Here is a 23,717-nt window from a genome sequence, read left to right as displayed (position 1 = left end):
CAAATATTTAAAAGCACATATTTAAAGGAAAGAAATATAATTTTATCAAAATAGTAAAAATTATTTGCAAATATTATACAGATGAAACATAACTGAGCTGATAATCCAAAAAAATCCAAGGAATATACTAAAGAATATGTTACAGAGGGTCATACATTATTAATGGTCTTTTTTGAAATATGTCCTACCCAGGAAGTGAAAGATAGATCTACTAGCAGATAGTAGTAAATGTTCAATTTTTCACATGGATATTCTTCCCCCAGGAGACAGTCACTCTTCACCTAGCCTTATCACTTTCTGTTAATATTTAGTCAGCATTTCCAATAAAGTTAGCTTCCTCAGATCAAAAGCTTTTACATAGGACCTACATGGGAACCAAACAGCTATCCATGGAATATTAGAATCTGACTTCCTACAATCTCCTATTTTTTTGTGTCTCACACGAAATTAATGAGAGATGCAGAATTCTAAGGCTAAGTAGCTAGAAGATACTGAGTCAAACGTGATCTCTCAAGAGAGTGTGGCGGCAACCCTAATTATCAGAGGAAGAAACATCCAAAGGGCGACCAAAGCCAAATGTTTTCCACAGAAGTCCTCCTTCTGGCTGTTCTGATTTCTCCTGGTAAGTCAAAGTTACAATTTTAGAATCTTGGCTATTTCTTAAGAACTGACTTCAAGGATAGATCTGAAAGTCATTAGTATCACAATCACAACAGAAAGTTGTATATTTGGTTACCAAAAAATGGAACAGGAAGGGCACACGGGGGGAAGGGTTGCTCTCAAGATTTGCACAGGAATGTTCTGTTTCTCTAATGAGAGAAACAAGAGTGGGACGGGAGGACTTTAAGAAAAGTCCATTTTAGTCTAGGACTTAATTGTAACAAAATTAGAAAGTAAAAAGTTTGTGTAAGAATCTGATTTAGAAAATTCCTGATACAGAGGCTGGTGCGGATTAGAACAAGGGGAACACTCCCTTAACGGTCATAGCAGGAGAGAAAAATGAATAAATTAAGAAATTGTCTAATACATGCCTCACTTTCCAAGAACTATTAGTTGTCAAAGTGACTTGAAGCTTGGCTCCAAGGTATAAGACTTTTGAAATCCATCTTTTATAAGTATATTAAAGAATAAGCTTACTGGCCATATTCTGTAGCTTCTCGTCATAGCACATATATTAAAGAATAACAAAACATCCTCAAATGAAATCAACAACTGAATTAGCAGATTCTTGCTTTTGCTTTTGTTTTTGTTAGTCTGTTCTGAAGTGGAAGGATGAGTCTGCTAACGCGTCTCTCTGTGAATGTTAACAATTGGAAACCTGGAAAACTGAATTCAATTGAACATTTGTTAAGTACTTAAGATATTACAGAGAAGTTGTACTGAAAACAAAGGTTGCACAAAATACACTGAGAGCCAGCCCCTTCCTCCACATTTCACAGCTTCATAGTTTTTCACATAATTGTTTTACTCCCTTCCCCGCCTTCTCTTCTCACTCCATTCTAGGCTAAACTGGTTTGATATGTTCTTATTTCTAAGAATCTCCTCTTCCATGTTTGCAAATATGAAAGAGATTTATTTAGTGTTAAATAAACCAGTTCAGAGTTTGTTTCTCCTTTAATTCAAACATTTTCTTGAATTTGATTATCAGGACTAGCAATAAAGAGCATTTCAAAGTTACTTTAAAACCTCTAGACTTACTTGTTTAAGATAAGCTATTTGATTATTTTGTTTAACCTAAACGCAGTGGTCCCCATGCCAAGCCATGAGCAAAGAAAATTTGAAAAGCACAATCTATACCATTTATTAGTAGACAATCTGAAACAAACTACAACAGTGAAGGTTAATGCTTATAAGTAAACACATTTACAAATATTTTGTATGTCAGAAAACAGATTTCTATGGCCAGGGAAAAAGTCAATTTCATATCTGAATCAGGAGTTAAAGGAAGTCTACCCCATAAACTAGAGAAAATTAGAGAAAAAGTATAGTGAAAACAATTTCTAAATCCACTGGGAGACACAAGGATAATGGAGATTGGAGGTACATGGTCAGGAAATCTGCTTCTCACGTTTCTCCTTTTTAGCACTGGCTGGACCATGGGCTACTATATGTGCTGGCAAGTCTTCCAATGAGATCAGGATGTGTGACAGCCATGGCTGTGGCCAGTACACTGCTCAAAGGTAACGGGGTTTCACAAACAACCATAAACTCTTTTGGCTCCTAACTTCTTTGCTTATTAGCACCCTTGCCCTAAACATCTCCCTTCTGACAGCAGGAAAATTCGGAGATGAAACCACTTACATTACTTTGTTTGGAGCAACTTTCAAGAGCACTGCTCCAACTCTGGGCTCTGAACTGGGAAAAGAGCACTGAATAAGGAAAAGAGAGAGGGGAGCAAATTGTTCCCTCTCAACATTTTCACACATTGACTCATCTTACCTGGTCCTTCCAAGGTGAAAAACATTACCATTCCACTTCATAAATGAGGAACTTGAACTGGGGCACCAAAGGGTTAAGGGACCTGCCGAATACAGTTGGAGGTGGTGAAGGCTGGACAGGGAGTCAGGCTTTTGGATCCTGTTCCCATCAAACCGTAGTGTTACTGACCCAGGCTCTGGGATGGGAACTGAACACCAGAGGCTGGCCTTCAGCAGGTAATTTCTTCCAGGCAATGGGGGACACTCTTGTGAATTTTCAATAATGCACAGTAACACCTTGGGAGAGCCACTTTCTGATGAAATAGCCATGTGTCCAAGTACATCACTGATCTCCATCCTAACCACAGCAGAACTCAACACTCATATAGATACTACATACAAAGCAACCTCAAATACACAGAATAGGGCAAAGAGATGGAACATATGGGAAAATGGCCTCTGAATTATCAAAATAAGGCTCAATTAGTTCACACCCTAAAGTTTATGCACTTGACTTTACAATAACTTACTGGCTCTTCACTTGGAAACTGCTCAATGTTGCTTTACACATAATTCTAACAATTTCAGTGAATCTGATTTTCCAGTAGCTTAATAGAAGGGAGAAGAGGCTGCAATGCATAGGTATCAACAGTGAGGACTGTTAGAGACAATCTCAAGAAACCTCACCATCTGGGATCATTTTGTGTTTGTGCTCCACACACTTTAATAAACACAAAAGGTATTACTCACCATATTAAAATGCTATACACAGTAAATGATGTTTATAGAGACTTCTGGATCACTGAGAGAAAAGTAAGACTAGGGTAACATATGATTCTTTTATAATAGGTTCCCATAAAAAGACAACTCTTTTCTAAGTGGTCTTGAAGGGGTCAAGGTTCAGGTAGCTACAAAATTTACTTACATGGATTGCCTCATTTCCTCCAAATGCCGTATAATAATAATGGCTAATAGTTTTTAAAGGCTTCCTGTGTACCAAATACTATCTTAAATGCTTTAAGTTTTACAACATGGTTATTACTACTTGCAAGGAGGGAGGGTAAAATTGGCTAAACAGAGTGAGGAAACCTGGGACATCCCAACATGTTCCAGCAGCTTCAATTTTTGATACCCTAGTCTGGGAACAGTGGGCTAACACCTTGTTCCTGGGCAATAAGGTTCCCAGGGCAGTCCCTCAGTCTGTTCGTTCTTATTTACTTCCTAGAAATCATAGGCTTCACCAGGGTGTGGATGTCTTGTGCTCAGATGGATCTACTGTGTATGCACCTTTCACTGGAATGATTGTGGGCCAGGAGAAACCTTTTAAAAACAAAAATGCCATCAATAATGGTGTTCGGATCTCTGGAAGAGGTAAGAGGTGCTGTATGTACCTGGGACACATACTGGAAATAACTGATGCTTATTTATGTAATGCATATCCTATGCATAGAAGTTTCATTCTTCCTTCAAAATGACAAAACCTAGAACATAAAGGACAAAGGTACCAAACTAAAACAGACAATGCATTTTCAAAGATGTTCCACACTTTCCCTGAAACCATCTTCTGTATGCATACACTCCCCATCTAACTATAGTTGACTGAACGGCTTTCTTTCTGTGGCCCATGTGGCTTAACAATCTGTGAGTGAAATCACTCTCAGCGATATTAACTATAATAAATACTTTCATTTACCAAAACCCACACAATTCGAAAATGCTGGCATTTCTACCTCAGTTGATGTGAAGTATTTTCAAACGCTCTATGTTCTAGGTAAAGTTGGGTCTCCTAGACTCCAGGCACTGGGCTTGTTGTCTGTTTTGTTCTATTGAGGTAAAACACACAGAGCAAAGTGAACGGAGGAACGGCTCCCTGAATTGTCATAAAGTGACAACATTCTGGTTACCCTAGACCAAGAAAAAGAACATCAGGTGCAGCCCAGAGACCCCTTGTGTTACTTTTTAGTCATTATTCCCAGGAAGAGCGATCACCATCCCACCATATAGTAGTTTTGCCTGTTTTTGAAAAATCATACAAATAGAATTAAACAGCACGCAGTCTTTTGGGTGGGGCTTCTTTTACTCCACATAAGAGACTTTTACTCCACATAAAGAGACTCACCCGTGTTTTTGCATGTAGTTTTAGTGCCTTCACCCTTATCAATATACTGTATCCCACAGTCTGCACGTATCTTCATTTATGTAATCATTCTTCTCTAAAGGGACATTTGGCAGTAAAGGCGATTACAGAAATGCTCCTGTGAACTTTCTTGTACAAGTCTTTTCATGAATATAAACATGCATTCCTGTGGGGAGTGGGGCTGGAAGACACCCCCCCACCAAGGCTGTGAGAAACATGTCCTTGAGGAACTATCTGGTGGTTATCCTCTCTAGGCCTGAAACCATAAGAAAAACTGCTGCCATTAAATGGAGTTCACTTAGTAGCCAAGGCCAAGGTTACTGAACATGGTTACTGAACAGGGAGCAGAGCTGAAGCAGTAATCAGATTCACCAGAAGCACAGAGACCTGGGGTATTGCGTAGTTCATGATGGTGACCCAGAAATGAAGAGATGGGCAGCCAATGAAAGCCTTCTTTGATTTGTATAAATAGAAACACTCTAGTCCTGACAAACAGAATTCTGACTTCAATCATCACAATATTAGTTCTCAAAACTTTCCCCCCGCCCCCATCAGCCAATTCCCAGACTTGAGCCAGTTCACAGGCCCAGGGCCTCTTGAACGAAAGGAATGCTGAGTCCTTTTGAGGAAGGGATCTGTCATACAGCCAAAATGTATACTTCCAGCCATCCCCAAAGGGATCTGCAGCCATCTAACAGGATGACTGTACAATGGGGAAGAGGAAATAGGCTTTTTAGAGATTATTGGACACTTGCTCAAAACTGCCACTAATTCCTCAAGACCCAAAAGGCCACTGTGGTCCAACCAGACTAGGGGCTTCTAGGGTCAGGTGATCAATGGTGGTTTTTTTTTTTTAACTAGGGTCCATCTTACAGTGGACCTAGTGCATCCACACATCTACCCTGAAGTAATCTCCCCAGTTCCAGAATATACAAACAGCACATACAGTATAATAACAAAAAACCAAACAACCCAATCCAAAATTGGGCAGGAGACCTAAACAAGTAATTCTCCAATGAAGACATTCAAATGGCCAACAGGCACATGAAAAAATGCTCAACATTGCTAATTATCAGAGAAATGCAAATCAAAACTACAATGAGGTATCACCTCACACCAGTCAGAATGGCCATCATTCAAAAGTCCACAAATTGTAAATCCTGGAGAGGCTGTTGAGAAAAGGGAACCTTCTTATACTGTTGGTGGGAATGCAGTTTGGTGCAGCCACTTTGGAAAACAGTATGGAGATTCCTCAAAAAACTAAAAATAGATTTACCATATGATCCAGTAATCCCACTCCTGGGCATATATCTGGAGGGAACTCTAATTTGAAAAGATACATGCACCCCAATGTTCATAGCAGCAGCCAAGACATGGGAACAACCTAAATGTCCACAGACAGATGACTGGATAAAAAAAGTTGTCATATGTAGATACAATGGACTACTACTCAGCCATAAAAAAGAATAAAATAATGCCATTTGCAGCAACATGGATGGACCTAGAGATTGTCATTCTAAGTGAAATAAACCAGAAAGAGAAATACTATATGATATCACTTGTATGTCCAATCTAAAAAAAGAAAGAAAAAAAGAGGACACTAATGAACTCATCTATAAAACAGAAACAGACTCGCAGCCATAGTCAATAATCTTATTATTACTGGGGGGATGGGGGTGGAAGGGATAAATTTGGGAGTTTGAGATGTGCAAATGTTAGTTACTATATATAGATTTTTAAAAAACCAAATTTCTTCTCTATAGCACAGGGAACTATTTTCAACATCTTCTAATAACCTTTAATGGGAAAGAATATGAAAATTAATATATGTACATATATGCATGACTGGGACATGTGCTGTACAGCAGAAATGGATATATTGTAACTGACTGTACTTCAGTTGAAAAAATGGAATCAATATACTCACAATTGGCAGGATGCTGAAGGAGTGGAATCACTGGGTTACTTTGTATATGGGTATCCTCAATTTTAGCAAATACTGCCACACAGTTTCCCAAACTAGTAGTACCAATTTACACTCCTACCAGGAGTGTATGAAAGTCCCAGTTGCTCCATACACAGTACTTGGTGTTATCTATCTACTATTTTCATTTCAGCCATTCTGATGAGTATGTAGTAGTATCTCATTTAACCTTAATTTGTATTTCCTTGATGGTTAATGAAACTGGGCCCCTTTTCATATTTATTGATAACATGGGTATTGTCTTTTGTAAAATGTCTATTCATGTATTTCACCCTGGCATTTTTTGCCTGTCTTTTTCTTATTGGTACATGGGTGTTTTTTGTATATTTTGGATACAAGTCTTTTATCAGACATATGTATTGTTAAGTATCTTCTCCCATTTGATAGGTTGCCTTTTCACTTAAAAAAATTTTTTTAATGAACACAAATTCTTATTTTTAAATGCAGTGTTTCATTGGCCAGTTTGTTAATCTTCTACAGATATTGCACTGATTTAATTATCATAGCTTTAATATACATCTTGATATCTAACAGCATAAATCTCCCAGCTTTGCTCTCCTTTCTGAATGCCTTGGAAATTCTTAGTTTATTTGCATTTCCATATAAATTGTAGAATCAGTTTGTTAATCTCCAATAAAAATCCTGCTGGGACTTTGACTGGGTTTGCATTGATTATATAGATCAAATGGAGAAGAACTGATACTTGAAAGCAATGTCTCCAATCAATAAACATGCTATATCTTCCATTTATTTAGGTCTTCTTGCATTGTTATATTAGTAGTTACATTAGTATCAATGTAAAGGTCTTGCACATATTCTGTTTAATATATGTACATAAGACACACCTTATTGGTTTTACTTAGATTTCTATAGATGTCCAACAGAAGTATAATAAAAGCCACATACATAATCTTAAATTTTCTAGTAGTTTTCACATTAAGTAAAAAGAAACAGTGAAATTCATTTTAATAACATATTTTAACCTAATATCTCCATATTATTATTTCAAAATACCATTAATATAAAAACTATAAATATTTTACCTTTTGGGGGTACTGTCTTCAAAATCCAGTGTGTATCTTATACTTAAAGCACATCTAATTCAGATTAGCTACATTTCAAGTGCTGACTAGCCACATGTGCTATTAGTTCAAGACAATTCTTTGCCTTACTTACATTTTCTGTCCACTTGACCTGTTTTCGCTGATAGAAGTGTGTTGAAGTAATAGAAGACTTGTGGGTTTCTATCTGTTTCTCCTTGTATCTCCTGTAGGCTCTCCTTCACATAGATGGTTTCTGTGGTATTTAGCGCATGTATAGTTGTAATTGTTATACCTTCATTGGATTTAGCAATATAAATTGTTCTCTTCTATCTTGTTTCAATGCTTTTTTGGCCTGAATTCCACTCTCTGGTAAAAGGATCATAACCCTTGCTTTCTTTTTTCCTTACATTTGCAAGGCAAATCTTTCTCCAGCCCAGAATGTTTAGCCTTTTTCAATTACTGTTTCACTGTATACAGCACAGAATTGGGTTTTGCTTCTCAAACTAATTGGGAAATCTCTTTTTTTGGGTATATACATATATACTTATTGAAGTATATATAGTCAGTTTACAATGTTGTATCAATTTCTGGTATACAGCACAATGTCCCAGTCATGCATATACATACATATATTCATTTTCATATTCTTTTCCATTAAAGGTTATTAGAAGATGTTGAAAATATTTCCTTTTCTATACAGTATGAATTTGTTGTTTATCTATTTTATACATATTAGTTAATATCTGCAAATCTGGAACTCCCAATTTATTCCTTTCTACTCCCGGTAACCATAGTTTGTTTTCTGTCTGTGAGTCTTTTTTTGTTTTGTAAATAAGTTTGTTTGTCTTTTTTAGATTCCACATATAAGTGAAATCATATGGTATTTTTCTTTCTCTTTCGGGCTTTTTAATAGATATAACTCATATATATGGTCCCAACATTGTTATATTATTTTATAATTATGCTATTATATTAATTCTCTATTTCTCTATTTGGTGAGTCTTCCTTGTTTTTAAAAAGTTTTCTTTTGGTATGTAGACAGATTTGTATTCTTGTGCCTATAATTTCTGTTTTCTTTGTCTTTAAAGTTTAATTGTTTTATTAGAATATGTCCTGGAGTTGACATTGTTCTAGGTCAGTTTTCTCAGCTACCTGGTGTTTTTCTGATATTTTTCAATGCCTTTATTAATTTTTCATTTGAGTCTATTCTTTCTTAGGCATCTCATAATTTTAGCCTTCATTTCTGATATGATTTTGTCATTTTTGTCTATTCCCTCATTGAATTCAATCAACATTCCTTTCTTTTTGTCTTTTTTTTTTCTTATTTCTGTTATTTTAAAATTTTTGATTCAAGGATACTAACACACAGATAATGAATAATTCTACTTCTTTTCTTTCAGGTTTCTGTGTTAGAATGTTCTACATTAAGCCAATTAAATATAAAGGTTCTATCAAGAAGGGAGAAAAACTGGGAACTCTACTGCCCTTGCAGAAAGTTTATCCTGGCATACAATCTCACATACATATTGAAAACTGTGACTTGAGTGATCCTACTGTGTACCTATAAATGGAAGACAAATAACCAGATCTTCTAAATAGAAAGCCATCTTCTTAAAACCTGGGTGTATATCCTGCTTTTCAAGTAATTTGTTTTCAAAAAGAAACATGATTAATGCAAGAAAGAAAAAAGGATTTTAATTTCTACTCATTGCTACTTTGATGTTTTGAGTGTCAACTAATTTCTCAGGGCTCTCTGATCTTTCTGTAAACAATGGGATCTGGTTTTTTTTTTTTTTTAAAGATTTCTCAGTCTTGAATACACAGGATAGATAAACACATGAATTCAAGCTGGTCAAGGCTCATTTTTGACACTTCTAAAATTAGCTTTCTGCTTGAAAATAAGGAAAAGCCTGAAACTGTTTTTATTGTACAGAAATAGAGTGTTGTACAATGCTAGACACACATACACACTTGATAAATATTAACTGAGTAAACTGGGGGCTTTTTTTTAAAGGCATTAAGAAATCCCAGCAATATCCTTAGGTTTGTCAAATTGTTTGGATGGTGAGAAGCTTATGTGAATAAATCAGAATTTGCTGGTCTTTATAGCCACACATTCCCACACTCTGCATAAGTGGTAAGATCTTCGAGGTAATGAATGATAGCACTCCCAGGTAATACGAAGTACTCTACATTTCAGTAAGACTGAATTACAGAGAGTACTAGAAAGAGAAAAAGGTCGATCCTAACCTGAAGTATCTCATGGAACCAAGTCAGTCAGCCTCTTCAAGCCATATGCATATCACAGACACTTATTTTTACGCATCATTGTATATCCCTATTATTCTTCCCTGGTTATGTTGACAACAGGTACTTAGGGGAAATAAGACCACACAAATGTTCAAGGGACCAAAAATAATATGACTCTGTAGATATTCATCAGTCAATGAGAAATGTTTAAGGTGAATTCATCACTCTGGAAACTTTCTTCATGAATTTTTTTCTGAAATCCTTTGAAGAATGCAGAAAACTCCAGCAGAATAACTCTATTTCTATCATAAATATGTTAGACGAAATGTGATCAACTGAATTTTATCACTGGAGAGAAAAGGCTGCATGTATAGATGGGAACATATTCAGATGAATGTTCATGATATCACTGTTTTGTCATACCAAGACCCGGAACAACTCAAATGCCTATCAATAGTAAGATGGACAAATTGTGGTTTAGTTCCAGAATGGAATATTATATAACAGTTATAATGAGTGAAACTTAGCTAAACATAACAAAATAGATGAATCACAGCCATATACTTTTGAGTAAAAAAGAAGACCAAAAGATCCCATATAGCATGATACTCTTTTTATAGACAATTAAAGCCAAAACATAATTTTTAGGAACACATATCTATGTGATAAAAATATATAAAAAAGGAAATCAAGCAAATAATGAATCCTAGTTATCTCAGGACTAGATAGGGAAGGACCACATAGAAAAATTTAAGTTACTATCAATGCTATCATTTTATGGTTGGGAGGTGATTTCATGAGTATTTACTATTATGAATAAGATGTTACAGAGACAACAGGACTTGCAGGTGGGTGTCCAGGGAGAAGAAAGAGTCAGTGATGACTCTTGGACGGTTTAGAGTGTATACAACACAATTAGTACTTTCTTATATCTAGTTAGATACTACTCTCTACTGTGTTATAAAAGCTTCCACAAGGCTAGAAAATTAAGAATTTCATTTTGGTTAAAAGGAAGAAAACTATAACCAGCACTGTCTGGTTTGATCATCTACCTTATCCATCTCCTGAGTGCCAAATAACTTAAAGTTGTTTCCAAAAAATATGTTTGTTTTCAAAGGACAAAGGCTGTGCTCCCATTGAGAACACACAAAAAAGAAATAGCATAGACTCTAAAGGTAATTTTAAAAGGAGTTCTAAAATGTTTGAACAATTAAATATAGGTTTAGCCTCCTAAATAATCAAACTTCTGAAGTGATTGTTTCAAAGACCAGACTCATTACCTGGAACGGAGAGCTTCCCCAAGGTAGAGCAAGTACGTTGCCTTCTGCCTAGGATTCGACAATCATTCTCATATCTGTTGAATGGAAATGCAAACTTCAGACTAAAGGACTTCTTTCTTAGGAAGCACTAGAATACAGCGCCCTCTGGTGCACTACATCAAAGGTTTTGTTTTGTTTTGGTTTGGTTTGGTTTTTTAGTTTGTTTTAATTTCCTTTTCCTTCAGGTTTGAGTGTCAAAATATTCAGCTTAAAGTACTGCTAAGGTTCAGAGTGGTGAATATAGCTCAGTGGTAGAGTGCATGCTTAGCATGCACAAGGTCCTGGGTTCAAACCCCTGTACCTCCATTAAAAAAAAAAAAGTATTGTTAAGGTTCAAATGACAGAGAACTGTTACCACTGAGTAACTTAATTTTCCTTACTGAAAGTTATTATAATATACACTTAAAATTGTGGTGTCAGATATTAGGTTCAATGACTATAAATTAATAAAGTGAACAAAATCAATTTTTGTTTAGAAAATGTTTTGAGTTTTCTATAGGAAAGTAATTTAATGAAAGAACAAGATAAGTGGCCAGTTTAAGAGGTCAGGCACAGAGAGGGAAGAAATAGTATATCTCTGTGACATTTATCATACTTAGACCATATTAGCAACAATACACATAACTTTAAAATCTGCTTATCTCCCCGATATTTAGTAAAATACAAATGAGGCAAGCCAGGCTCATAGGATCGAAAAACAAAAATTTGAGAATCCTATTGTTGTGTCTCTTCAGTACAACCTACAATAGAACTCTTTCTCCCATGCTCTCCCCATTTACAATCTGCCCACAAAATTATCCTAACTTCCCCAGAACGCTCTAAAACATGCAAAAGAAATTTTAACTGGAACAAGTTTGCTTGCAGAACTAAGATATTTTTTAAAGGCTAAAGCTTGAAATTCATCTAATATTGAACTCACTCATTTATCTAATGTTAGATAAGCAGTACTTTTCATGGACTTTCAAAGTAATGGAGACATTTTCATTAGATGAAGTATCAAAAATACTCTGTATTTCCTCATCTTGCTTTTGGCTATCCTAAAAATCTTTGCTCTTCAATACAATAAGACAGACCAACCAGGGCCATTTAATTGAGTTGACTGATTTTACCCTGAGTTTTGCTCTAAGAGTCATTATAGCACTTAGTAACTAGGTTTAACCACTGGGACACCAAAGACCGCTATTTGGAGCAGCAACTTCTCATTTGATGGAGAAGAGGCCACAGGTACTCATTATCTCAATGCTGCTGGGCTACAGGGAGGAACGTCCTCTTTACCTCACCTCCTTCACTGGCCCCTCTCTGTTTTGCTTTGCTATTCTCTGGTGCAAACACCACTGGCATTCTATCACCTTACCATTGAGGTATATACACTTAACACCAGGTGAGACCGGAGATGTATCTCTGCAGTATTTCCACCACTACTCCGATCTCCAATCAGACTGACCCCTCTATCTCACTTACACCATTTTGTCCTGTTGTTCTAAACAGACTTTTAGTTCCCTATTATATGCTGCTTCTGCACTCTCCTGAAACCTTAAGATATAAAATACATGATCTGCAACAGTAATAACTATCTTTAAGAAATGGGCTTTATTTTTTTAACAAGTAACATTGGCCCCCCCAACCCCAGCATTTATTGAGTAATCACTAGTGTACTACACACTGTTCTGAGAGTGTCCTACACAAAGGTGAATGAGATGCCTGCTCTCCCAGAATCACAGTGACAAAGAACATGGTACCGTGGTGAGAGTGTATGCCCAAGGACAGTCTCTAAATAAAGGGATACGAACTGTGCTATTGTTAAAAATCACCACTTACAAATCACAATGTATTTTAATTTCTTAATAGTTAAGAGTTCTAAAATTTTTTCCTATAAAAATATTCAAAACTGGAAAATAATGAACATATTTCTATTTTTTTAAGTTCAACTGATTTCTTAGAAATTTAAGATATTGTGGGGAGGACTTGGAGGAACGAGTTTGAAAAAGAAAGTACTTACATAGAATTTACTGAGTGCCTACTGTGTGCTAACTACTATGTTGGACACTGGGGATCCAACAGTGAGTAAAACCCAACACTGACCTTGCACTGATGGAGCTTCCAGCACAATGGCAGAAGCAGACAACAATCATAAAAGTAAGTAAGGAGCAAATTACAACAGTGATCAGAGCCACAAAAGGAAGTCAGGGAATGCTGAGAGTCCTGGAGGTTTCCCTGAGCAAATGACGTCTGAAGGAAAGAGCTGAGGGAGCAGTCAAAGTAGAAAGAAGAGTATGTACAAATGCCCTTGGACTAGAGGATGTGTGGCAGTCTTAAGGAACTGAAAGAGAATGGGAGCAGAAGGGCAAAGGGCAGCTTGGTGGGAGGACGCGAGGGCAAAGAAGCAGGGAGAAGCCAGACAGGCAGGGCCTTGTGGATCACTTTAAGGATATATATTTATTTTAAAGGCAATACACAGCCATGAAAGCGTCTCAGTCATGTTAATAATTAAATTATAAGATCACTTCTGCAAAGGATCTGGAATAGTTTCAGATGCATAGTGAGTATATTAAGTAAGTGCTGATTCCCTCCCAAACACACCATGAAAAATTTACTTTTTATCTCAGTAGTGTATTTAACCAATTAGTAATCACACTATCTTTATAAAATGAATTAGCATTATTTAATTTTAATCTAATGCCCATTTTCTCCTAAGATAATATAATATAGTAGAATTCAAAGTGCACTGGAAACTAGAAATTATTTATTGAATCATAATATGATCTCATATAGTGCTAAAAATAGAATATAATTAAGCCTGCCTCTGTATCTGTATTTTGTTTATACTCTTAGGTTCTAATACTAAATATTTTTTAAAATATGTAAGATGAAACAGCAACAATTAACAATATAAAGTTGTAAATGACACAATTTAAGATATCTAAAGCTCAATATTACACATTTATTTAGCAAGCCAAAATATGACTTCAAGGAAGGCTGAGGAACTTCTCTAGAAATCAACTGAAGTTTTCACCATATCAACTATCTAATCAACAAAGCAGTGTCTCTGCCCTATTTACAAGTTCTGGTTTTTCAAAGTTCTCATACTTTTTCAACTGTTTCTGCTGTAATCCAGAGAGTCTGCAAACGATAAAATATCTTACCTCAAACATTTCAGCAACGCATCTTAAAATTTACATTTGCATAGACAGAGAGAAGCTAATCTTGCTGATGAAAAAAAGTTTAAAATCTTTGACAGTCAGTTACCACAGAGGCATGACATCAGGGAACCACATTCTCCCCAGGCATTTGGAGATTTCAGTGTGGATTTCATCTAGGCTATGATCACCATCAGGGATCAAAACTTCCTCCATTACAGACAGCTGGGTGAGCCTTCTCCCACAAAGTCTTACAAACTCAATGAATGCACTGCAGCTAACTTCACATTCACTGAGGCCCAAGGCTGTTAAGTTTTTACAGTGTTCAGCAATACAAATAAGTTCATCATCAAGAGCCTGAAAACCATTAGCACACACCACTAACTCGATCAGTCGTGGACAGTTAAGACCTATCTGTCCCAGAACTGCTTTGCTTACTGAACGACCAAAATAAAGGTGAGTGACAGGGGTTTCTTCTCTGAAGAATGTCTCCAATTCCTCTTCATATAAAAAGAAATACATAACAACATTAACTCCAGGGGAGTGTTTAGTAAGTGCATCCCAGCTTTGCTTTTTAATAGAATGAAATTCAATTTGTCCAGGATTTTGACTCACAACATCTATTCGAAGATGCTCCAGGTTAACGTGGGTCTCACTTGAAAGTGCCAGGAGGAGTTCATCACTTAGCATGTAATAATTCAACGCCAGTTCTCTAAGGCCTTGACAGTGATCAGCTACACAAAGGATTCCTGCAGGAAATGGGAGAAAATTCTTAAGAACAAAAAACACGTATACTGATGTAACACTTTATAAATTTAAATTTGATACTAGTTTTTCATTACTTGCTAAAATATTCATCTAATGATTTCTGAGGAGACGGATGCCAAGATATATATGATTAAACATATAATAAAATATAAATATAACTAAAATATTCTTAGGAGAAGCAATTTAAATTATATCTAGCTTGTACATTAAGGCTTCTTTTGAAAAAAGATTAATAAATTATGTTTCATAAGCATTTAATTTTCAATAGGAAATTGTATTATTACTACTACTATGATAAAAAAATCATGCAAGCTTAAAAAAACATAACCTACCATCAGATGAAACATGAGGACAGCTACTCATTTTGAGGTGTCTTAGAGTATCACTATTATTGGCCACGAGAATCTTCAAAGAAGGATTATCCACTGGTGTGTCTTCAATTTTGACTGACGACAATGATTTTGAGTTGACAAAAACAACTGTAAGCGCTGACACAAAATGAGACTTGGATGGCAGTTAAGAAAAAAATTATAAAAACATTATTTAAAAATCTACAGCTTCAAGTAAGTAATTCATTAAAACTATTTATATCAACATATGCTTATAATACTGTAGCAAAATAGCAATCAACCTATTACTGCTTTTCATAGAGCCATCAGCCAGTAGAAGACACTTCTTTAACAAAGTATAGTTTTATACTTTTACAACTGATAAATGCAATGGTGAGAAAGGAACAAGTTTCAAAGAGTTCATAAACATGTCTTCCATTATTTTCAATCTTAAGGATTTCTTTTCAATATTTAAAGGGCATAATTATATTTATTTCCTAGAATAGAGGTTGGCAAGTTATGGTCCACTGGCCAAATCCAGTCACAGTCTGTTACTGAACGGCTCATGAGTCAAGAATGGCTTTTACATTTTCAAATGGTTGGAAGAAAATTTTTAAAGAGTAACATTTTGTGATATGTGAAAATTACGTAAAATTCTTCCAGTGTCTATAATTAAAGTGTGACTGTAACACAGCCACGCAGCGCTGTTCATGACTACAATGTTAGTGGTAAGAAGCACTGCAGCACTGGAGGTGAAGCAGAACTGTATGACCCACAAAGCCTCAAACTTCACTGTCTGGACCTATTCAACCCCCTGGCCTAGAAGAAATAGAATTCCTATCTGTTTTATTCACTCCTGCATTTCCAGCACCTAAAACAGTCTCTGGCACATGTAAAAGGTCAGCACTTACTGTTAGTGAACAAATGAATAAATGATGTCATATTTTTCAGTGACATGCTTTTTGCTAGCAAATTATCTAAACAGATACATTTTGAAAACTTTTATTAATGTTTGGAAGGTAGACAAACTAAACTTTATTTTCAGTTTGACCTCAAAATGGGTAGAATTTCACAAATTTCTAGACTCAGCATTTTTTTCACTCAAATAGAAAGTATAGAAACCACATTCAGGCGTGCTCATGTTTTCTTTTTCAAAATTAATTTGGAGCCTATCCAAGGCTCTATTGTCCCTATCAGAATGACCAAATTGGTTCTACGTCTTAATTCATTGATTAAAAGACACTGGTTTATATTTATTGTAAACTGATTTTTATTGGACGGCTAGACCTCTTGATTTAAATTTTATGATGTCCAAACTTTATTAGAGAAGTAGAAATACATTATTCTGTTTCCTTAAGAAACAAATATAAGGTTTATTTTCCCTTTAATCAACTCTCAATGGTCTCTTTTAGTCCTGAAGGACACACTTAAACACTAGAGTACATATTTCATTATAGTAATAATATATTAGTATAGGACTTCTTATGACTAGCAAAATGCTTTATTTTTACATTATTTTCCCTCGGTTTACAAATGAAAAAAATCCCTCAGAGAGATCCACAATTTTGCCAGAAGCCACAGTGCTCATTTTGCCATGGACGCAGAGCTTGAAAGGAAGGCTGCTCACCAGTGGTGCCTCACCCTGGTGACTGCACCCGCTAACCTAGAAGCTGGCAGTACAACACAAGAGAGAGCTCAGAATCTAAGAAGTCCAAGCTCACCTGATTCCCTAGCTCGTAAACAAGAAAATAACTGTTTAGAAGCAGTAAGTTTTTATCTGATTACTCACATTACTTGAATCCCCAACTGACCCATTTTTACTGTGTATCTCTTGAAAAGATTAACAGGCTAGCAGAAGTGCTTGTTAATAGACAGCCATGACCCAGTTTATGAGAAAGAAGATGTTACTATTCTTCCATGCTCTTCTACAGGAAGGTTTCCATTAGCCAGTTTTACTGACAATCTGTTTAGTGCTTACTGTATATCGGGCACTACTCTAGTTCTGAATTTATAATGGTAAATAAACAAGACAGAATCCCTGTCTTCAAGGAGTTCATGTTTTTGGTCTGAGAACAAGAGAATAAACATGTTAAATAATTTCAAGTACTGACGAATGATATAAAGAAAACAAAACATTATAATACAGCAGAGAGTAACTAGAGGAGAGGGTACTATTCTAGAAAAAGTGGTCAAGGAAGGCCTCTCTGAGGAAATGACAATCAAGTTGAAGCTGAATGAAGAGAAGACAGTTCCTGTGGCAGAGACTGCTGGCCGCTTCCTAACAACCATCTACCATCCTTTCTTCTTTGGTAACCTGGTTCCAATTTTTGTCTGGGCACACTGCCACCCAGCTAAAAGACCCTCCAAACCTCCCAGAAATTGGTGTGGCCACAGAGCCAAGCTGACCAATGAGACAAACAGAAGCAGTATGTGGGACTTAGGGCAGGTCTTGTCATATTGATGGCTTGAAAAGGGGAGGGCATACCCTTCTCCCCCCATTTCTTCCATCCAGCTGTCTAGAACAAGGACAGGATGGCTAGAGCTCACAAAGCCATCTTGGACAATGAAAAGGAAGAAAACACCTTGGAGAGCACAGAGCCTGGGTTCTAAATAACTTCATAAGAGCTACAAACTGTGGTATCTATGGATTTCTTCAGTGTTAAGAGGAATAAACTTCAGTTATGCCTTTTAAGCCACTGTTGTTTTGGAATTTCTTCTATAAGGACTCAAACAACATCTTAACCAGGACAGTACATTAGTTACATACTACGTTGTCCCACTTCCTAAGGAGAGACCATAAAATCACAGGAAGGACATCCATTGCTTGCCCCATACACGCTACATTCAAAGTAACAAGTAAACTGGAACTTGAAAATTCTAACATTTAAATTTTATAGTAATGACATCTACTGTGAAACAATTATTAAAATTACAAAATATATTTAAAGAATGAAGCCATGCATAAGCTATTTGACAAAAATAAGTGCTAGCCAACAGAAAACTGCTTTAAATAATTCTTTGAATACAAAGAGGGTTATGGTTTGTTTTCAGGATAAGAATTCTTTTTGACTAGTTCGACAATATTTAAGGATGCTAGTATATCTCACAGAAAAGCCTAGCATCTTTACCTTTGACACATTCATAAAACTTGGCTTGGCTGTTGAAATCAAGCCCAAGGTCTGGACAGAACAATTCACCAGCTGAGAAAGTATGTCACAGGCAGCTTCTGCTGACTCAGTACTACTATCAACCTGCAAAGACAATTTAAAAGTCTTAATTTCCTGAATGGAACTTATCACAGTGTTACTGGCAATTAACTATTTAATACAATTTAATTGCAAAACTGTACTCATCCCTTCAAGCTATAAAATAAATTAGTATTTTTTATCTATACATGATGTCTCAGAGGAAAAGCGAAAAGTGGAGATGATGACAAATGAACCTTCTAAGCACTTCATAGTTCCAAATCTTGTACAATTTCCTTCATTTTAATAATGGCAGCCACATGAAGGAAATGGAAGTTTAAATTATTCAACTCTAGCTCAAGTTCTACATCTGAATCAATGCAAATAACAACAGATAAGTAAGAAATAGTTTGGGACAAAAATTCTGCAAAATTCATTGGCTGCTTCAATATAAAGATGTAGCTATACAAAAATGTTAACAAAACGTAAGTCATTGTTTCTAGTTAATGCTTATTTTTCTTACCTTAAAGCTGACATACTGGAGATGGGCAGCATGCTTTTTAATGATCTGCTGAATGAGATCAGGATGCGTGGAGTTTAAGTATGAAGTAGCTGACTGGTTCAGCTCAAACTCAAACTTTCTCCAAAGGTCAGGAATATGAAAAACCTCATTCCATCTCCTACATACAGAAGATGCACGGGCCCGGTCTATTAAAGGAAGATACTGAAAAACACGTAACACCACATGGTGAGGCAAACTGCCCCAGTCCAGCAGAACAGTGTACACATGAGTCTGGTTGAGAGAAGAGTAGAACCCAAGTTTTGGCTGTTTCACTGCTGGTGAAGACTGGACAACTTTATTTACAACAGATAAATTGTTCCTCTTCATTCTGTAAGCATTAAAAAATGGTTAAGTGACAATCTCGCCCACATTTCCGTCATATATTTGTGCTTTAATTGTATGGAGTAACAGTAACAGAAAATGAAAAACAGTTTAAGACAATTTTAACAGTAATCCTCCACTTTCACGCATTGAAAGCTACTACTATGTGCCAGGTAGGGATACAGAGGTAAATAAGAAGGAACCTGTTCTCAAAGAGCTATGGTGATATGGTAAAATACAGTGGCATATGCCATCACTGAAGTCAGCACAAGCTGCAGTGGAAGATTAAGGCAATGGCATGTGTTTGAGTTTGTACATGGGAGGGGGTGGTTGGGGAGGCTTCCAGGAGGGAAAGTTCAAGGAAGCAGTGTATGTGCCCAGTTTACTTCTAGTCACTTATTGTATTCTTACTATCACACTGCAATTGTGCTAAGAACTTCTGGGGGTCTGGGAGACAGTAAAATATAATTGAAAGCATAGATCTGGGTAAGTCCTTGCTCTGCCATTTACTAACCATGTGATCGTTTCTGAGCAAATTAACTTAAGCCTCAGTTTCCTCATTCTGAACAAATTTCATTACATTATTTAAGTCTGAGCACAATTCTAACCAAGAGTCAAATGACCTGTGACAATTTTCAGATGGCACCCGGGACGGGAGCTCTAGAGAAGCTGGATGTAGCAGGGACAAAGTCTGTGTGAGCAGCACACTGGGTTCTCAACAGCAAAGGCATGAGCATCCTTCCCCAACAAAATGAAAGGGTGACTCTCCAGGTATCAGTCAGCTTGAGATACAACTAAGTGCCAACAAATTCCAGGTCTAGATATTCCGGAGTATGTAAGGTTATCTTGTACATATATTTTACATAAGAATCCAAAGAGTTTTAAGTATACAATTATTTGAGAGATAAAATAATTATAAGAATAGTTCTGAATTCTCTTTAACTTTTGTTCACTATTTAACCCTCTTTTCACTCTTGAATGTTAGGAATGTATATGTGGAAGATTTAGCGTCACAATTTCAAACATACCTTCAAATCGAATGAAATAGCTATTTAATATGTAAATATCTGTGTCTTGTGAGTCACTCTGTCTGATGTGAGATATTTCTTAACCACAACACAGAGTTGGATCCCAAAAGCAGGAATAACCTATAAAGTCACTGAATAAAATGAATGGTCATCTTTAGGGTTTGGGGGTAAAAAAAAAAAGGGGGAAAAATGTATCTCAAGCATCAGGCAAAAGAGCTACTACTACGTACGTTCTAATCTGACTAATTCAGTTATGTGCACATAACTGAGCAATACAATGTAAAATATATGACACTCAAGACATCAATAATTCAGATCATATGTTATTCTTAAAGGGCTAATTCCCTAAAATGAAGTACAATGGCCTGGGGAAGGTAAAAGAATGTGTGTAGGGCACATTAATTAAGATTTTGCTGGTAACTGTTTTATTTGGTAGCCTACAGATCTGACAGTTAAAATTTCACTAGCATACTGTCAAAAAAAAGTTATCCCTAATATAGCCCCTCATTAGAAAAGCAATGAAGCCAAAAATAAAAGACTTCATCCAAATGCTGGGTTAGCAAACTGCCTTGGAGTTCTAAACAAAGGGATTGTGCTATATATTAAAAGTGACTGCATACAATACAGATTGAATGTTAAAATGGTTTGTTAAAATCATTCAACTGCCAATTCACTGACAGAATCACCATAAAATAACTAAAGGATATTATGTATCAATAATTCTATTAAAAATGACATCTTAATTTCCTTTTTTCTTGTGTACATTAGTTTTCAGAGTATAAAACCCATCCACAAATCAAAATTTTTATATAAAATAATTTTGTATCAATGAGCATCAGTAAAAAATATTTTATAATGCAAGACAAATTGATTTTTATTGGCTTGAAAACCCTGATATAAAAATTCCTACCTAAACATATGCAATCATTTTTCAAAACTGATCATTTCTTTTTCAAATTACCAGCTTTCTTCCCTAAAGAAGTCTTCCAAGTTATAGCTCACTCTGAATGAATGAAATGGAGTAAGTGCTGCCATGGGGTACTCACCACCATCCATCTGATTTCACTTCCTAGCTTGGCAAAACACCACTAGAACACACTCATCAGCGTGTGTAAGTAAAATCCAATAATTTTTATGCCTAGGATACTTATATATCATTGTATACATTCAAAGATTTTCTCAGGAAATTGATTCCCAAACTATTTTTTTTTAACTGAGAAGAAAACTGGTCCATTAAAACAAACAAATAAACAAAACCCTAGCCTTGTGAGCGGAAATACTACAACACTTGCAGGAATTACACGTGAAGCTCTACTCAAATAGAAGGCTGTGGATCAAACAGTCAAAGGACTCTGATAATTCACATTTTAATAAACATATATGGGGAAGTATTACAAAATGTTCAAGGTAGTCCACGATTACATTTTTATAGGCTGTGTAAATCTTTCAGTTCCAGTTTTTAACAGCACACAACATCACTTCAGTTATAAAACAGGCAGACATGACTTCTATCATTACCATATGAATATAGTTTGACTAGTCTGCTGCTAACATAACATGAGCTTCTGCGGTTTTTACACTTTACACTTATATTGATAGATACAATTGATTCATTCATAATCCATTGACTCATATTCTCTTTGTAGTTTGATCAATTTTAGGTAGACTTGTCAGAGTTTGGAGCAGTCTATGAACATAGAAGAAAACTGTAACAGGTCTACACCAGGATAAAACTCACTGCCTTGGCATGATGAATAAATGTCATAAAGTAAAAATAAATAAATAAATGCATTCTACTACTTTTTAAAGCCTAACTCAATTAGGGTAGAGGAGGCAACCTACTATTCCACTAAAAACTTCTCTTAAATCTCTACTGCTTACCACCTGTCATCTCTCAACTTCTCTCTGAATCCCACTCCTAAAATAGAACTCTGGGGGACAGACAGAGGAACTGAGACAGCTCAACATCCACAGTGATTTCCCCACTGCCATGTGCTGTTCTCTTATTATTCAAACCATTGTCTTCCAGATAATGGCAAGATCAGCTCTCTCCCCTTTACATTCCACTTCAGAAGTAGGCAGGAAGGAGCTATCGGGTACACTTTCAGAGAGACACCACAAATAAGAGAGAGACAAGCCAAGTGACTTGTATTTCCCTCATCAGATGACATACAATTTTACTTACTGCAGAAACTTTTCTACTGAGTTATCAATTCAGCTAGTTCTGTGCGTGCAGGCCAGTCTTCATGCTAGAGAACACCAGAGAGATCTGATAAGGGTTTGTAAATAGGGAATCACTATCTAAGACTCATTAGAAGGTGGTGCGCAAGCCCCAGTCTCAGATCAGTTCAATGGAGTCTTAAGAATCACATGAATTACTTCCCTGGTTGCTGAAGTAACTTGACTGCTGCTCAAGTTACTATATGAAATTGTGAGGGCTAGTAGAAGACAAAACCAGAATACAGGACCCCATCAAGTGATAAGCCATACTTTGGAAAAGGAAGAGATGAACACACTTACACTGATCACAGTTCTAGAGTGGAGAATAAGTTTATTAGCATTTGGGAAAAAATGTAATGATGACTCAAAGTCTACTTGGTGGTTTCACTGACCACCCTAATCCAATTTCCTTTTTCTGACATGTTTATTAATTTGGTGGATAGGGTGACCATGTGAATCAGATCCTCTAAAAGTATCAAAAAAAAACTCCCACAGTGTTCTTGAGGGAAAGATAAAAACATGTTAGACCAAGGACTGAATATCCAAAGCCAACCTAGTGGCAACAATGGAAGCAGCTATCTTCTGCACCATCACCAGGTTCTTCCAGACTTGTTAAATGAACACATGGAAGGCACTTTTTAAAGTTTCAACTTATTAATAGTCACACTAGAAATCCTGTGTAAATATTACAGATAACAGAAAAAAGATCCAAAACTATGGAAAAGGTTAGATAACTTTGTTGGAAGCAGCAAGATGACAATGAACAGGAACAGAATAATGAGCAAATGGCCTTTATTTAAGCTACTTTTCTAAGGTGGCACACTGAGAAATCAGATTCCTGCCATCACAGGCAGATGGCCTCTACTAAGGGGACTGAAGTCCCAGTCATCAGTGCAATGACCAGGGAAGTATGGCCTGGACGGGAGAGCTGATGATTTATTCCAAAATATAGCTTTGAAACACACAGCCTTCTAATAAAAGAATAAACTGTGCTTAGGGGCAATATCTCCTCCCACT

General features: G+C 36.2%; 2 protein-coding genes across 4 annotated transcripts in view; one reads left to right on the top strand and one right to left on the bottom strand.

The window, feature by feature from the left end:
- The first annotated feature begins 341 nt into the window (after positions 1-341).
- Positions 342-9,423, top strand: LECT2 (leukocyte cell derived chemotaxin 2). The gene is made up of 4 exons (XM_006183569.3): positions 342-622; positions 2,084-2,180; positions 3,643-3,788; positions 8,982-9,423. The coding sequence occupies exons 1-4, from the start codon at positions 577-579 to the stop codon at positions 9,146-9,148; spliced, it is 456 nt and encodes a 151-aa protein (XP_006183631.1). The 5' UTR covers positions 342-576; the 3' UTR covers positions 9,149-9,423.
- Positions 9,424-14,081: 4,658 nt separating this feature from the next.
- FBXL21P overlaps positions 14,082-23,717 on the bottom strand; it is a 41,132-nt gene continuing 31,496 nt past the window's right edge. For all 3 annotated transcript variants that reach the window (XM_032476800.1, XM_032476799.1, XM_032476802.1), the window contains 4 exons: positions 19,093-19,459; positions 18,513-18,635; positions 15,388-15,559; positions 14,082-15,036 (listed from right to left, as the gene is read on the bottom strand). In XM_032476800.1, coding sequence (XP_032332691.1) covers positions 14,393-15,036; positions 15,388-15,559; positions 18,513-18,635; positions 19,093-19,458 — 1,305 coding nt within the window. In that variant the 5' untranslated portion in view covers position 19,459 and the 3' untranslated portion in view covers positions 14,082-14,392. The remainder of the gene's footprint in view (positions 15,037-15,387; positions 15,560-18,512; positions 18,636-19,092; positions 19,460-23,717) is intronic.

Source organism: Camelus ferus, chromosome 3, assembly GCF_009834535.1.
Source record: "Camelus ferus isolate YT-003-E chromosome 3, BCGSAC_Cfer_1.0, whole genome shotgun sequence".
NCBI lineage: Eukaryota > Metazoa > Chordata > Mammalia > Artiodactyla > Camelidae > Camelus > Camelus ferus.
Note: the sequence above shows the minus strand (reverse complement) of the source record. Positions and strands in the feature narration are given on the sequence as shown.